At 44.1% G+C, this 16722-nt stretch overlaps 3 protein-coding genes across 3 annotated transcripts; 1 reads left to right on the top strand and 2 right to left on the bottom strand.

The window, feature by feature from the left end:
- Positions 1-511: 511 nt before the first annotated feature.
- Positions 512-939, bottom strand: PAAG_03884 (hypothetical protein; the record flags this gene model as incomplete). The annotated part of the gene is made up of 2 exons (XM_015845092.1): positions 512-707; positions 779-939. 2 exons carry the CDS (start codon positions 937-939, stop codon positions 512-514), a joined length of 357 nt encoding a protein of 118 aa, XP_015702181.1.
- Positions 940-3533: 2594 nt separating this feature from the next.
- On the top strand, positions 3534-7160 carry PAAG_11764 (hypothetical protein; the record flags this gene model as incomplete). Its single annotated transcript, XM_015847352.1, has 4 exons — positions 3534-4178; positions 4244-4522; positions 4593-4811; positions 4962-7160. The coding sequence occupies 4 exons, from the start codon at positions 3534-3536 to the stop codon at positions 7158-7160; spliced, it is 3342 nt and encodes a 1113-aa protein (XP_015703043.1).
- Positions 7161-8161: 1001 nt separating this feature from the next.
- On the bottom strand, positions 8162-12116 carry PAAG_03881 (cation transport ATPase; the record flags this gene model as incomplete). Its single annotated transcript, XM_002794242.2, has 2 exons — positions 8162-11364; positions 11441-12116. 2 exons carry the CDS (start codon positions 12114-12116, stop codon positions 8162-8164), a joined length of 3879 nt encoding a protein of 1292 aa, XP_002794288.1.
- Positions 12117-16722: the final 4606 nt, after the last annotated feature.

Below are 16722 nucleotides of genomic sequence, written 5' to 3'. Positions count from 1 at the left end.
CCAGCTGCCATATTTCACAGCGAGTGCAGGTGAATCACAGCCTCTCTCACTTCTTATTATCTAGACCATGGCATCAACCGACGGTGTTCTTGACCTGCTTGTCACGTGTTCCCTGGCACTCAAACACACTTCCCGTCGCACAAGCAGGAATCTCCAACAGTAGAACAAATCCCTCGATTCATCTAGCTGAGACATGCAGCGTAAAGTTGGGTGACTCCGACATCACATCGCAATTTCACACCATCCCCGTCTCTTCGCTTGATTCTAGCGCCAGGATATCAGGGCTGGATCCCAATCTCCGGTGGAGGCCTTCATTGTCGTTGATTTGGCATCTTACTACTGGCCAGGAGGCAACCGTAGCGTGACCAAGAAGTCACCCCATCGGCCCTGCCGCGAGGGTTGGATATGCAGAGAAATTTCTTTCCTTCACCGTGAAACGCCACCATGCCCTTGCCGCTGGAGAAGGGATGAAACCCCCGCTGGGCAGGGGCGCAAGACCGGGCCGGAGCCATCAGAGAATGCATGTCAAGGCAACAGAGAGAGAGCACAACAGGACCTCCACGGCGGAAGTGACAAACGCGCCCTGCACTAGTGCGTGGTCAGATATTGAGATTGAATGGCCGATGACAGAGGGATCGTAAAGAGAGCCAAAGACAAAGGAATGTAAAGAGCGTAGCATAGGACCTGGAGAGGAAGGGTGGGAAATTCTACAGAAGACGAATGTGGAGAGCACCGGGTGAGGAGGAGAACAAGGGAAGATTCCAGGGCCGGGACGCACGTTGACGACCCAGGTGGGTGAGCGTGGGTGAGCGTGGTTGAATGAGGGCGAGGAGGATGAAGAGGTGCGGGTTTATACAGACGGTGCGGTTTAGCTGCGGTCGGCGCCGCGGACCGCAAGCGCAAAAGGAGACGGCCGGTTTCCGCAACAGGAAAGGCCATTTCCCGCCCGGGAGGCCCTCCCAAGGCAGATAACAGATATATTGCGAGATATATATAGCAAAGGATTCCATATGAGCTTCCCTTACCCGACCATAGAATCTCGAAACCCCCCAAGTGTGTAGTTAATGGGAGCAATAGCGCACGCGACCAGTGCCCGGGTGGGTGGTCTGTGCGCCCTCCCCGGGGCGGAAGGCAAGTTATTATCGGATTCTGCTCAAAGGTTGGGATTGTGGGTTATGCTGATTTTTTCGGCCTTTGACGAGATGTCCCCGGATATCAACATAAATCCCGCCAAGCTCAGCCAAAGAGAAGTGGGGCCAACAGCGCGTTGTTCTCGTCGTTTGATTTGCGCGTCTATTTGAGTGAAATTTCTTTTTGAATTTTGAATTTTGTGAATTTTGAATTTTTAGTTGAATTGATTTGATAGTCTTGCGGACTTGAAGGGTTGTTACCCTAAGCGCTGCGCTAATCCTAAAACAACCAAGCTCCAGTGTGAGCACGTGATCGGATGCCAGCCACAGCCTTTAAGCAGCCTCAAGCGCTTCCCTGGGCAGAGTTCCAAATTCCAGGCTTTGAGAGTTACATACTGTTAGAGAGGGAAAACAAGCAAAAGCGCCTCTTCCCCCGGTTACCTTTGCAGATATTCATGGGGACACCATATCCATTCCAAGGTCGAATCGTGTGCTGGCTTCCAGGAACTTGGAAATAAGCATGCGGATTGGCGACGACCTTGGGGATAGGACGACCTTTTTTCTTTTTCTGTAACTAATCGGGGAAGCTTGGGGAGCTTGGGGAAACTCCAGCTTCAAGATCCAAGATTCGCCCGACACTCACCGCGCGTGGAGCAGGCCAAAGCCCATCCATCCCGTGCAGCAACGCGGAGTGGTTTTGTGTGGTCTGCTCGCTCCGTTCTTCTGCTTCTTGCTTCTGCTTCTCTTCATCTTCTTCAAAAAACTTCCTTGACTTTCTCCCATCGTTCGCTTTAATTTTCTTCCTTCTAACCGCCCACACCTCTTCATTGGACTGACTTAAGAAACTTCCCCCCCCGGGTCTTGTTCCGCAAGTAGCTCCTTGTAAGCAACTTCTCAAACCTCAAATCTAAGGCTCCTCTTTGTGTTAATCAAGCTTAGCTCTTCCTTTCAACCTTACCGCCACACCCTGCACAGAGTTCCGCCAAAACACAAACTAAAGCTTCCTGTACATGATTGGATCGGAGCAACGACGTCTATTAGAGCCCGCATCGACTACAGACGGACGGCGTTTCTTCTATCTTCTTCAACGGTACGGCGCCTGGAGCTCTTTGACCGCTACATCTTCCGATTCTCTCTCTCTCTTTTTTTACTCTGCCAGGAACTCTCTCTGCTGAACATCAGCGCAGATCACGTTGCATTTCCTTTGGTCTAACCAGACAGACAACGTCCGGAGTTAGAGAGAATTCTTTTACTGTAATTCGCTGCTAATGCTCTCTGTGTCTCCATCCTCTCAATCTTCTCTATCGCTTGTGTCTGTTTGGATCCCACTCCTCTATCAAAACTTAATCTATACCCCCAAACACCCGCTCTCATGTTCATTCATGTTCATTCTCTCTTCCTAATGATCTAATTGCCTCTTTGTCCTGTCACGCTTCTACCTCTCTCCTAACCCTTCTTCACTCGACTCTATCCTAATAACTAATTACTTTCGGGTTTGTTTATTTTTCTATTTGTTGCTTACTCGGGGCGTTGCTGTGGGGCTGGGGTGGTTTTGATCTTGGAGTTGTTCCCCGCGGTCACCCCGAACACCCCCACCTCTTCTTTTACACTTCCCCTATTTTCCAATATCACAACTCGAAAAAACGCAGGGTGGGAAATATACACAGAGACGGCAACGTGCTCAGCGGATCGAGTGCTTAGCAACGTCAACATCACAACAAAGTCCCGCTTTGGATGTTAACTCCTTTTCATCCCCCTTCCAACCTCTACCACGCTACACAAACCACCGCTCAAAAGCTCTATCTTCCTCCCACTTTTCTTTCTCTCTCCCTCCACTTCCACCCTTCTTCTGCTTTCCAACTGCTCTCTCCTCTCCTACTCTTATCATCCACCCCAAACCTTTCGCTGTCAACCACGTTCTCTACCCAAGCAAGCCAAAAGTTCCCCAGTGAAGAGTCAGCCCCTTTCTTTCTTTCTTTCTTTTACCAAAAAAAAAAAAAAAAAGAAAAGAAAAGAAAAAGAAAAAGAAAAAGAAAAAAAAAAAAATCGCTGGTTCCCTACAGTCTCTGCCTCAACACTCTCACCTTCCTTCCTCTTTTGGCTGGCTGAGCCCCAGGCTTTTGCCACCCGTAAACAAAAACGTCGGTCCGTTCTTCTTCATCTCTCAAGCTTGAACACTTGCAAGACTCCGGTATTTCTCCTTCATCGTCGCCATCATTCTATTTCTCTCTGGCCTCATTGACACGCCTTGTTCTTTCAAGTTATCGCTTGGTCTTTCTCGAGCTATCTGATTGGCATATCAGTTTACTCTATCATCCTTGGAATACATCTATCCGCTTACATTTGGCTACCCCCCACCCCGGGGGCGTTTATTACGAACTCAATTCTTAAGCAGCCGCCAAAATGGCGAAAATATCTGCATTACATCGAAACCTTTTGATTCGAAATATGGAGGAGCATCTCATTCCTCCCGATCCAATGGACTGGGAGCCAACCCCTTCACAAGACCCTCTTCCAGTTCCAACTTCACATCATAACACTATGCCTCATCAAAATAGCACCACTCAAACCCCTATTCACGTCTCGCAACGCGTCCAGGCCAACTCTAAGACTCCTCAGGTGAACGCAGAGACAGCACCCACCACACCACCTCTGGCCCTGCTACTCTCGCCAAACGGAAATTCACAGCCTTTGAACCTTCAGTGTTCTCCAACTCAACCTCGCCGTAAGACCCCCCCAAGCAATGCCCTTTTTAAATTGCAAAAGGCCAGATCTCCTCCTGAGGGTTTGCCACAGGGGTCACCAAATGTCAATCAGAACAATTCGGGGGGGTATCTCCCAACGCAGGACGGTATGACTGTGAAGTTTGATCGAAGAATAGGCGCTACATGGAGATGCAGCGGCATCTCATCCATCCCATTACCCCAAGTCATCCATCGAACTCTCAATTCCACTCCATGCAAGAGGAATATCGAGGCTGTTGGTGGCTACGAGCAGAGTGGTCGCGAGAATCAACGTGACCTAGAGCTAGAGACGGCTTATGGAAATGTAGGATCTAGATTCAGTCCCCCCCCCCCCCCAGCGTTGATACTGATCTTTGTTTTTGTTTACAGTCCCTACCAGAATCACCCATAGATACGTCAATGACTGACGCACCTTCTTATGAAGGCTCTTCACTTGGAAGCTCCCCGCTTGCAACGCGCTCAACTGCAGCGTCCCCTTTTGCGGGCCCTCGGCTCGTAATCGAACCAGTTGCAGACAATCCTTTTGCGGCCTCTCAGCTTGCAACTCACCCCGTTGCAGCGTCGCCAGTCGCAGCTTCACCACTCACAGTGCGCTCAAATTTACCTTCCTCTGCTGAAGCCTCTGGGGCCTCAGTTGCCCAAGTTTATGTAAGCAGCAAGATTGATGACTCGGCCTTGAAAGCTATAACCATTCTTCTAACTTGATCATTTTCATCAGGTTCCTGAGGATGCCGTACTCTATCAATCTGAAAATAAACGTACTCCTAAGCGTTTCCCTGGCACTTGGCGGCTGGCCCCAACCACTACCCGTCAGCTGGCTATACCACCAACTGAGCTATTTCACATGAGTGAAGCTGATGCCAGCATTGTTCGAGACCAAATTGCGCTAATGTCGGGTGCCCTGGTTGGGGAACCACGCACATCAGCTCCAGGGATGGTAGTTCCTCTTACCGATGGCGCCGTGATACCTCCAAATTTTCCGGAGCACGGCTATGATGATCATGTCGTTCAACAACAACAACAGGCAAGTTGTGACCCAACACAACGACTTACGAGTACATGTACACACTAACTTCCGTTCCATTAGCTCACATTCCTGCAACACGTTCTACGTCTACCCCCATGGGTGATATATGAGGTTTACTTCCCAACACTCAAAGCTATGCGTTTCGCTTTCGATACAGTTGGCAACAAAGCAAGTCGAACTTATCGAGAGTTTGTCCAGGCCGCCGTTGAGGTCCAAGGGTGCGTAAAAAGAAGGGCCGTTGAGATTTACGATGGTGTGGTGCCAGAATTTATCCGGCGAAGAATTCGACTGCGGCAACCACGGCAACAACAACAACAACAACAGAGCAGGAGTCGGCGCTGCCTATCTGAAAATGAACGCCACCGCCAAAAAGCTCGTAAGCTTGGCATGGGTATTAAGAAGACAGCCCCTCAGCATGCACAGGTCACCATTTACGAATATGAAGATTCCAACGTCTCTCCACATACCAACCTTCCGCCGTCTCAAATGATTAAGTCCTACAGACGCACTGCCAAAAAGGATGCTGTGGTGAAAGGCTCGAAGATCCAAAAGAAGCCACCTACCAGCAAAATCAAATTCCAGTCCAAGTCGACCACTGGTCCACTTCCTTATGTGCCTCTAGATCGCCGGAACAAAAATCCTGTCCCGCGTCCTCTAAGAAAGGGTGTATTCGTACCAGGAGCTTGGCCAAACGCAGTTCCGCGCAACGAAGCTGTCCTACGAGCTTTCCATGAATCTTATCGAAAATACACTTTTGCTGAAACCGGACACCTAGTTGACAAATTGTCTCCTGAGGAGGAAGCAGCGGAATTGGCTAAATGTCAAGCTATGTGTGATCGAGGTGCCCAACGGGCCAAATCTGTCAAACTTCCTTCTCCAGAGCCAGAGGAAGAGCTACCACTCCCACCGCTACCACAACTTCCAGCAGTCCCTGAAGCTTTAACCACACTTCCTCCGTTGACTCCACCTCGACGATCTCTTTTCCTAGGGACTCTAGCTACTTCCCCTGAAGCTATTACTCTTCAACCGACATATCCTGAAGCTATTTCTCAACTCACTTCTTCTCAAGCTATTCCTTCTCGTGCGGCAACTCCTCAGCCAACTCCTGATCAAACTCAAACTCAAGTGACTCAAGTTCAAGCGACTCCTCAGCAGGCTCCATCGCCACCACCTGGTGAAACAGTTGCTCAATCAGAAGCCACAGAGTTACAAGAACTTCAGGAAGAGACAAAGGAGGCCCCACCAACTCCGGATTACGAAGGATATCTGCCCAGCAATGCTCAAGAGGCCGAGGAACGCCCAAACAAAGCAGTCCAATGGCTCACGACAGATTCGCCGATGGGAAGGCCAGTCTCTTCAGTGCGAGCCTATGATCCTTTGTTCCCTATAGTTCCTTCGGCTCAAGCGATTTCAGAGGGCGCAGGTTCAGCTCTAGTGCCTAAAGACAAGGAAACCCTGGTAGACAAGTTGGTCCAGTGCAACCAGCTCTCTCCTCGATCCCTGGATGCCCCGTTCGTTAAACACCTGACAGCCGCGTGGGAAACTAAAGTTGACAGTGCGATGGCGCACTCCGATCACAGTAAGCTGGCCTCCACATCACGTGGAGAGCCTATTACTCGGAGGTCGCTTAACACTTGTTACAAGCGACGCACCTGGCTCAATGACGAAGTAATCAACGCATATCTTGCGTTGATCGTCGACCATGCACGTCGGGCTGCGGGGAATTCTGGGAGGCATGACAAGCCCAGGTACCACGCCTTCAGCACGTTTTTTTTCTCTAACCTTCGTGACAAAGGTTATGAGAGCGTGCGGCGCTGGGCAAGTCGTGCCAAGATCGGAGGGAGTGAGTTGTTGCGGGTGGAGATGATTTTCGTCCCCATCCACGACAGCGAACACTGGACCCTTATGGTTGTAAGACCGGTTGCTCGAACGATCGAGCATTTTGACTCTCTCGGTTCGCCCTCCTTGGCCCACATTGCGACGGTGAAGAAGTGGCTCCGGGGTGAGTTGGGCGAACTCTTCGTGGAAGAAGAGTGGCGGGTGCTCCCCTCCATCTCCCCGCAGCAAGATAACGGCAGCGATTGCGGGGTATTCCTCCTGACGACCGCCAAATTGGTGGCGTTGGGCATGCCCCTGAAATATGGGGCTAGGGATATTCCCGAGATCCGTAAAAGGATCGTTGCCGAGCTGATAAACGGGGGGTTCGATGGTGATTTCGACCCCAAGCTCGAGATGGATCCGGTTAAGTCGATGCTATAATGGCATTTTCTTTTACCTGGTGATCGTGTCGCTACTCCTTTATCTATCCAAAACTCGAGATGGATCCGGGTTGGGTCGATGCTGTATTGGCGTCTTCCCCTCCCTTGTGATCGCCTCGCTGCTGCGGGAAGAAATGTGGCTTGATATGGATCCGGTTGGGTCGATGCTATAATGGCAAATTCCCTTCCATGTGATCATCTCGTTGCGTCAGGAAGATAACATCCGTCAACCAGTGGAGGGTGGGTTGGTTTTTTCTTTTTTCTTTTTTCTTTTTTTTTGGACGCGTGTATAGATGCATGTTTGCTGGCCGTCGTGGTTTTTGCATCCCTCCCTTTGTGGGTTGTACGGAGTTTTCTGTATTTTGGGGTGTGTAGCGCTGCATTTGATTTTGTATAAATACCCACTGTTTTCAACGGGGCGTTAGTTTTGTTTATTTCAATTTGCATATTTGGGACCCGGGTTTTTGTATTTTTTGTATATTTTTCTTAACACAAAATAAAAAATGAAGGGGCCCCTGTGATTCTTCTATTTATTGCTTAATCTGGTTTATCGTCATGTCCCGTAGAAGTGTGTAATATTTACTGCACGTCAATGCCACATAGTTGGTGAAGGCGAGCGTTGGTTTTTCATAGTGGTTTGCCGTCTTTCCATTAGAATCGCATTCCAAAGCCCGTTCCACGTTGTCATATACATCTGAAAGTTAGATGGATAATAGCTAGGGAATGAAACGACTGTATTCAAGATGTAGGCTGTTACCTCCTAGCAAGCAACGCACAAACTACAAAACAATCTACCACCACTTCCGTCATCCTTCAATTCATTAGTTCGGTATATGCCATGTACATGTAGTACAGTACATACAACCTGCCACCCCAGTCCTACCAGCAAACGCGAACACAAGACAATGTCAACAGCGGAGAAAACAAATAACGGAAGCTAGAGCAGAAGAGGATTCCCTCTCTTCCTCCTCCTCCTCCTGCCCCCATCCCATCCCATCCCACCTATGTCGCCCGCCTACCAAACAGCCATGACAGCGAGAACCCCAAACTCAAACTAACCACAATCACGGGCACAAGACTCACCATCTCTCCAGCGCCCGCATAGCTCGGCTGGATCCTAAATCCCACAGCCTCAAACGCACCGCATGCAAACAACACCGCAAACGCATTGTACGCCACCGCCCACGCGATATTAATCTGAATCCGACGGGTTGCCGTGCGCGAGAGCTCTAGGAAGGATAGCAGCCCGTGCAGGGAGCCAGAGAGAATGCCTACGTCTGCTGCATCTGCGGCGATATCTGTTGCATTTGTCATGCAGATTCCTAGATCGGCTTGGGAGAGCGCCGGGGCGTCATTGGTGCCGTCCCCGATGAAAAGGACTTTGTTGTTCTGTGATTGCAATCGGGGACGGAGCCAGAAGCGAGATCTGGGCGGAGTGGCGAGTTCGGGCATGGAGGGTGTTTGTAAGTTGCGGATATATGCCGCTTTGCTGTCGGGCTGGCAAAGGCTGCGGACGTTATCCATATCGAAATTCAGCTCCGCAGCAACAGCAGTGACGGCAGATGGGTTGTCTCCTGAGAGGAGATGGGTGGTTATTTTCTTGCTGCGAAGCTTCTGGAGAACACCGACTGCTTCAGGGCGGATGGTACCGGCCAGCCCGTAGACGGCCAAGAGGGCACCGTTTTGTGTCACGCAGAAGGCTGTGAGGGCTTCATTGAGCAGTTGTTTGACTTTTGGATGGTTTTCCAATCCCAACCAGGATGGGCTACCCCCTTTTATTGTGCCTTTCTTGGTGGCTATTTCAACCCCCTTTCCTACTATTATCGTGGGTTCTAACTCGCCACACACGCTCGCCTGGGTGCCATTTTTAGCTATATATTGTGCGATTGCCAGAGATACGGGATGGCGATTCCCTTTTGTGAGCATCGCCGCCATCCTGCTGATTTCTTGTCGAGTTTTACCAGATTCTTCACAGAGAAGAGTTTCACGGATGACAGATAGCTCGCCGGATGTCAGGGTCCCTGTTTTATCAAAAACGACGTGGGTAATTTGGCGCCCGACTTCAAGAGTTTCTCCGGTCTTAAAAATGACCCCTTTCTTCGCCGCTACTGTGCTTGAAACAGCGAGGACCATCGGGACTGCCAGTGCCAAAGCGCACGGGCAGCTGATAGCAAGGATTGCAATCGCATGTGTAAGGGCATTGATCGATGATTCTGTATCAGCCCAGTCTCTTGCAAATCGGTTGACAAGGACCCAGACGAGAAATGAGATGCATGCCACGACAAGGATGATAGGGGTCAAGAACGAAGCAGCCAGGTCAGCTCTCTCTAGTGTTTTTGTTCTAGATGATGCGGCTGTGGAGACAAGACGCTTGACGATGCTTAGAGTATTCTCAGATACGAGTCTTGTAACTCGATAATTGATCTGGCCGTTGATAATGGTTGACCCGGCATATACATACGCCTTCGTTGTACGAACGACGGGGACATTCTCCCCGGTGATATGTGCCTCGTCAATCTCAGCGCTTCCGTTAACGATGATCCCATCAGTAACTATTTGTTCAGATGCCATTCCCTGAATGATATCTCCGTAGTGAAGGAGGCAGATATCAATAAATTCAGTTTCGCCGTCTTCTAGATTTGTCAAGGGACCGGAATGGAAACTATGCCTGGGAGATGCTCTTCTGATGACACGCGCGGATTTTGATTGCGATGTACCCAATTTGATAGCGTTTTGAGCCTTCCTTTTAACCCATGCCGCCATTAGTCTGCCTAACAGTATTAGAGTAACCAGCAATGAGCTAGTCTCAAAGATAGGATGGCCCAATGCTGTAAATTCGGTCGACTGACGAACTTCAAAAACAAACGCTACCACAGAATAGATATAAGCGCTTGTAATAGACAATACGACGAGGACATCCATATCTATTTCTTTCTGATAGATCAAAGATCGAAAAGCATATTGGTAAATGGGAATTGCAAGTAGCTGTACGACTGTTGCTAGAGCGAAGGACGAGGAAATGAATGACGTTTGTTTCGGGAAAGGAGAATATCTGGCAACTGGAGTCCACGCAAACACCAGCACCGGAATTGTAAACACAGTAGCTACCAAAGAGCGAACAATCAGCCAAAGCCAGTGTGCATTTTCAGTAGCTTCCGCAATTTCTTCAGAAGAGCTGTTTGGAACTAGTTCCGCGCATGGTTCGGATCCTCCAACATGCACAATTCCCGCTTCAAGAATATCCCTGATACCAACGGTTTGGGGGTTGTAAAAAACTTCATAGGTTGCATCACGAAGCAGGGCGACATGGCTTACTCCCTCCATCTGCTGAATAACATCCCGTCCCTTCGAGCTGAGATTCTTGATATGTACTCGCTCCCCAACGACAGCATCCCCTGCAAGCCCGGTTCGAAGGATCGTGCATGTAAAACCGGTAACCTTCTTAACTCTAGATATAATTTCTGCTGGGTCACTGACTCTTGAAGGGTCGTATATCATATCCGCACGGTTCAGGATAAAGCTGGTTCGCACTTCACTTATACCGGGGTATGAGTTCAAGGTATTCCGCAGCTTCGATTCGCACCCGACACAGGTCATCCCAACCACGCCAAGCGAGAGAGCGTGGAGATGGTCGACATTTCCCTTCTCAACATCGGTTTGCGGAGATCGTTGAGGTGGAGCCGGAATCGTATCGATTTCATCCGTGGACAACAACTTGGAGCAGGGAGAGGTAGAATCGCGGAAGGGCTCTGCGAGACTTTGCTTGCGTTCGCGACGAACCATGCAGCAGCTTTTATCGCCAGGGAATGGGAAGCGACGAGGGCCTCTGCAGAAACATCGTCGGATAATGTTGCTGATGTTGGAGACGTAGGAGGCTTCAGCAGCTCTGATAGACGCAGCAACGGTAGAGGATATATTACCCAGTCCTGCCCCGGGGGCAATACCTGAAGCGTATTCTGCGGCCATATTTAAATGTTTGGTGCATGTCATTGCCGTCAGTTTCTGGAGAATATGACCAGGACGCCGAGGTGGAAGCTCGAAGCTTCTGCGAGGGGCTGACCCTGGTGAAACCGGTACCATTTTGGGCTCATCTGAAGACTTCTTGCCGGTGCAGCATTCATCTTCCTTTGGAAAGAAGGCCTGATCCCCTCTATGCTCGCTGTTCACAGAGCACAGATATGAGGCGTACTCTAAGAGACATTCCTCTGAATGTCAATTGCGTTATATTAGCATGTATACGTATATATAAAAACGACCAAAAGGCAATAGTTTTATATATACCTGAGCACTCGCAGTCAACGTCTGTTGTACAGCATGTATCCTCTCCAACAAAAGGCAGGGGATGTTGTTCGATCACGTCTGTATCTTCTGTAACAATAGGTCCTGAGCAGCACAAGTCCAACCCAGTGTTGTCTGCAGATATCAAGGAAAGCGGACCGGGGGAAAACAGATCTTTGGGTTTGCTACATGCTCCGTCTTTGCTGCAGCAAGATTGTTCTTTTTCTTTCCCCTTATCCCAGTTGCTGTTCGCCTGCTTCTCCTTACAGCCGCTGTCAACCATGTTTTGGTCCATGTCTCTTCCTCTACTACCGATATTAGTGCCCGTGCTTTCTCCATGGCTTCCGCATCCGTCATGAGGGCTTTCTAACCTGTTGCATTCCTGTTGGGTTGGACATTGTCCGTCTGCTATCATTGCTGCTGGTGTCGCTACAGCCTCTCTATCCTTGGATTTTTGATTGCAACAGGATTGTAGTGCATCCGTCGCTTTGGTTTTTAGATTGCAACATGACCGCTGAGCCTCAGATCGCTTGGTTTCCCGATTGCAACAGGGGTCTCCGGCATCAGGCTGCCCAGGAGGAGAAGACAGCGAGCAACAACCATCCGCTCGCAAGCTTTCCAAGGAACCTTCATCTCTCAGACCCCCACGACAACGCCCTTTCTGATTGGTAGCAGACATGGCGGTAACTGAAGCGGTACCTACAACTCGCCCAGACAATCAAACAATCAGGCAATCAGACAATCGTGTAGAGCGGTTTTAGCAAATTCGGTGGGTTTCAAGACTAGGATCTCTGCCGTTAGACCGGGGGGGGGGGGGGGGGGGGGGGGTTCGACTTTAACCATGTTTATATAAAAGCTCCAAGTTGAACCTCTAGTCGAAACCAGCAAATACTTGGGGCTGTACCTATATATAACCAAGTCGTAGAAAAATAAAGTTACACGTTCGGCCAACTTACGGCCGACAACTGCCTAGAGACGGTAAAACGGGATGATATAACAGAGCCAGCATGCGGGTACGGAGTTGCGGGTGATTGTTTGTGGTTTAGTTAGCTTTTCTTTTTGTAACAACCTTTTGAGAGAGCCAAGGAAATTAATAGCATAGCATCTGTAGGATTCACCGACAATCTTGGAGCTGCAGCTGTTTTGCAGTTTTCACTTTCCGCTGCAGCTACTCCGGCCGGGTGTGGATTTTATCAAGGACTCTAGAAAATCCTCCTCTCCGGTTGGATACCCGAAATTGAGACAGACTTGGGTTCGCTTTCATGGTATATTTAGTAAGATGGATTGAATAGAAACAACATGTCAACTTTGCAGATGCATTGGGTAACTAGTTAAAAGAGTGACTTACATCAGGACGGCTAATGGTCACTCAACACTTCAAGCAATAAAATTTGCAGTACTGCTTACAAATTCAAATATTTCAATCACAAAATTAAATTGAATTGAATTAGGGATATAAATAAGAGTATTTCTCAATTACATATTAAATAACTAAGTGATTTAATGAAATAGATATGTGAATGATAGAAAACTCAATATGAGATTAGAAAATTATTTAAAAAAATTATTAAATTTAAAGTTTATAGTTGAAATAAAATATGAATAATTTAAAAAATTAAAATTAATCTTATTATTAAAATTTAAAAATTATATAAAAATAAATAATATAAAAATTTATTTTTATTATTATTTTAATATAAATATATTTTTATTTAATTTTTATTTTTTAAAAATAATAGTAATATAAAATATTAATTTATTTTTTTTAATTTTATTTTATATTTTTTTCTTTAATTTTATAAATAATAATTTAAATAGAGTATTACTTATATATATTTATATTATAATTATTAATATATTTAATATATAATTTTTTTAAAATTATTAATCTAAAGTTTTTTAAAATTTTATTAAATATAAATAATATTAAAAATTATATTTAATTAGTATATTTAAAATTAAATAAATTTAAATATTTTTTATATTATTAATATTTATTATTATATTATTTATTAATTTATTATAATATATAAAATTTTTATTATTAAATATAAATTTTATATTATTATAATATATAATATAAATAATTATAAAAATAATAATTTTTTCAAAAATTAATTTAATAAAAAAATAATTATTATTTTAATAAATTTTAACTTATTAATAAATAAATTATTAATTTTATAAATATATATATTTATTAAAAATTATAATTAGTATATAAAATATAAAAATAAAATTATAAAAAAAATTTAATTTTTATTTATATATTTAATAAATATATTTATATATAAAAAATAATTATTTAGAATAAAAAAAATTTATAATTAATTTTAATTTTAAAATAATTAATAGTTAAATATTTATTTAAATTAATTAAAATTATAATAATTATTATTTTTATTTTTTATAAATATTATTAAATAATTTAAATTTTTTTAATTAAATTTTTTAATAAATTAATATAAATATAAAAATTAATTATATATATTTTTTAATAAATAATAAAATAAATTTATAGATATTATTTTATATTATAATAAATTTTTTTATTTTAAACTATTAAACTAATATAATTTATTATATTATTTAATTAATATTAATTAATTTATCAAAATTATAAATATTTAATAATTTAATATTACATTTTTAATTTTTTATTTAACTAAATTATAAAATTTTAAAATTAATAATAAAAATTATAAATATAATTAAATAATAAAATCAATAAAATAATAAAATTAAAATTTAAAAATAAAAATTAAAGCAATTAAAATAATTTATAATTTTATATTTTTAATTAATTATATTAAAATATATAAAAATTTAATTTAATTTTAATAATATTTTATAAAATAATTTATTTATTTATTTTTTATAGATTTTTTAATAATCTATTTTAATAAATTTTAAATAATTTAAAATATATAAATAAAGCTATAAGTTATAAATTTCTTTACAAAAATTAAAAGCTATTTTTTATAAGAGGTTGAACCTCTAGATTTGCTCTGGCTGGCTGACTCAGCCTAGCCATCATTTGCACATGCGCACGTGATCATGCTACGTGAGCTTGCTTAAGCTTGAGTTCTCATCTCATTCTTTTCTTCCCTTTCTCAAGCAATTCATCCTTGTTATATAGGAGGACTAGCCTCTAGTTCTTAGAGCTTAATCCTTTACATTATGAATTGCTTCACTCCTTTCATTGATAGGCCACTGGGAGCTGTTAGGCTCAGCGCCCGACCGAGCCCGACCGAGGCTCGGTGCCCGGTTAGACTCGACGTCGGATTAAGCTCGGCGCCCGGTTAGGCCAAATATCCTCACGTGATCAAATGACCATGCAGGTGGTTATAACCCAGGCAGGCCTCAGCACCTCTTTCATCCCATCAAGCTTAGTATTTCATTATATAGCAGTTAGCAACACAGAGAGTTTCCTTCTTATACAGCTCACATTCACTCTCTAACATAATACTAAGCTTCATCCTACTCCTTCTACTCAGGATTGAGTAGAATCTGCTCAGTGAGAATCTGACAGCACAACATACAACAGCAACTCATCCCCCTTACTACTCACCAGAGAGACCCAGACCAGGATGGCCATCCCAGACTTCCAGCCCTCTGAAAAGATCAAGAGGGACTGGCAATATGTTCTAACTAGATCAATCAATCAATCACAGATCTCACTTGAAAAATTCAGACAGGCAATTCACTCAGACAAGAATCATGTCTACAAAGAGTTAGCAGCAATCTTTGACAGCATCTTTGATGATGAAAAAATGTTGAGAGATACAATCACACATCTGAGGATGGAATGGAACAATGCCACTGACCAGGCCACTGTCAAGCAAAGTCAGATTGATAAGCTAATTACTGAATGTGATGAACTTAGTCATACTCTGATCTGCATGACAGTCAGCAATCAAGCAGCAAGTTGAGATGTCATCCCCTCTGAGACTACTCAGAGGTCTGTTAAGATTGATGACTCAAAACATCTCACTGATAGCAAGAAGTCAAAATTTGAACATTGACTCTTCTGGATGAAGAACAAGCTCTGGGAGAACACTGACCACTACCCTACTGAATGCATGAGAATTACATACATTGAAAACTGGACTGATGGAGATGCAGCACATCACATTGCACTCTATATGAAAGAGGACCACTCCAAGCAATATCAGACTGCAGAAGAGATATTTGAGCATCTCAAATCAATATATGAGAATGCTAACAAGCTGCAAAATGTCAAGAGTGATTATTGCAAGCTAATTATGTGCAATGAGAACAATTATCATGAATTTGTCACAAAATTCTTACACCTGGCAGATGAGGTCAAGATTGTCAAAGAGGACTACAAGACAGACTTCAATGACAAGCTGTCCTTTGATCTTCAGAGGACAGTGACAGTAGTCAATGCAATCATCAATACATATGCTAAGTTTCAGAAGATCTGTGCTCAGACAGTTCACATTCTTCAGACAATCAATGTCATTTAGAAGTCAAAGAGCTTGCAGAGAAATGAATCTAATATCTTCAAGCAAAACACTCTGTGAGCCTCTGACAGTCAAACTTTTCACAGCATCTTAGTCACAAAATCCTCTATCATAAAGAAAGCCTTGAGCACTCATTCAGATATTCAGTGCTACTACTGCAAGGAGAAAGGTCACATTGTCAGAAACTGCTCTGTGAAGCAGAAGTCTCAACAGGTGATCACTGAGCTCACAGAGAATGACACTTCTGAGTCTTCAGCAGATTTGAGAAAAGAGTGAGTCTGAGAGAAGACTTCATTTCAGATAGTTCAATAGTCTGTGAGAGATTTAAGATGAAGGACTTGATTGAGAGAAAGAGCTTTAATGTCTCAATTAAGTTAGCTCACAATGGAATTGCTACTTCTACAAATTCTCTCACTGATACTGAAGCAAATGATGTGAATTTTATTGATATCTGATACACTATAGAATTGGCAAGATTCTTCAATAGAAAGTTTCAGGAACTCTTATTCAAATGCTGCATGAAGAGATACAATGACACCTCTAGTGGGGTGATAGACTGCACATTGACTCTAAACCTCTGGGTGGATGGTCAGAGATTCTGAAATGTTCCTCTGCTGGTGACTGACCTAGGCCAGTACCCTGTTATCCTGGGATAAAAGTGGTTGACAGCACAGGATATATGGCTGAATGTTAAAAATCAACATCTGGTTTGACTGAGTGAACAGTCTATCCTGGAACAGATGATGAAGTCAATGCTGAAGATAGTGTTCTGATCAATGCTGAAGCATTCAGACTCTA

This window comes from Paracoccidioides lutzii, assembly GCF_000150705.2.
Source record: "Paracoccidioides lutzii Pb01 unplaced genomic scaffold supercont2.9, whole genome shotgun sequence".
Taxonomy (NCBI): Eukaryota; Fungi; Ascomycota; class Eurotiomycetes; order Onygenales; family Ajellomycetaceae; genus Paracoccidioides; species Paracoccidioides lutzii.
This window is presented reverse-complemented; position numbering and strand designations above follow the sequence as displayed.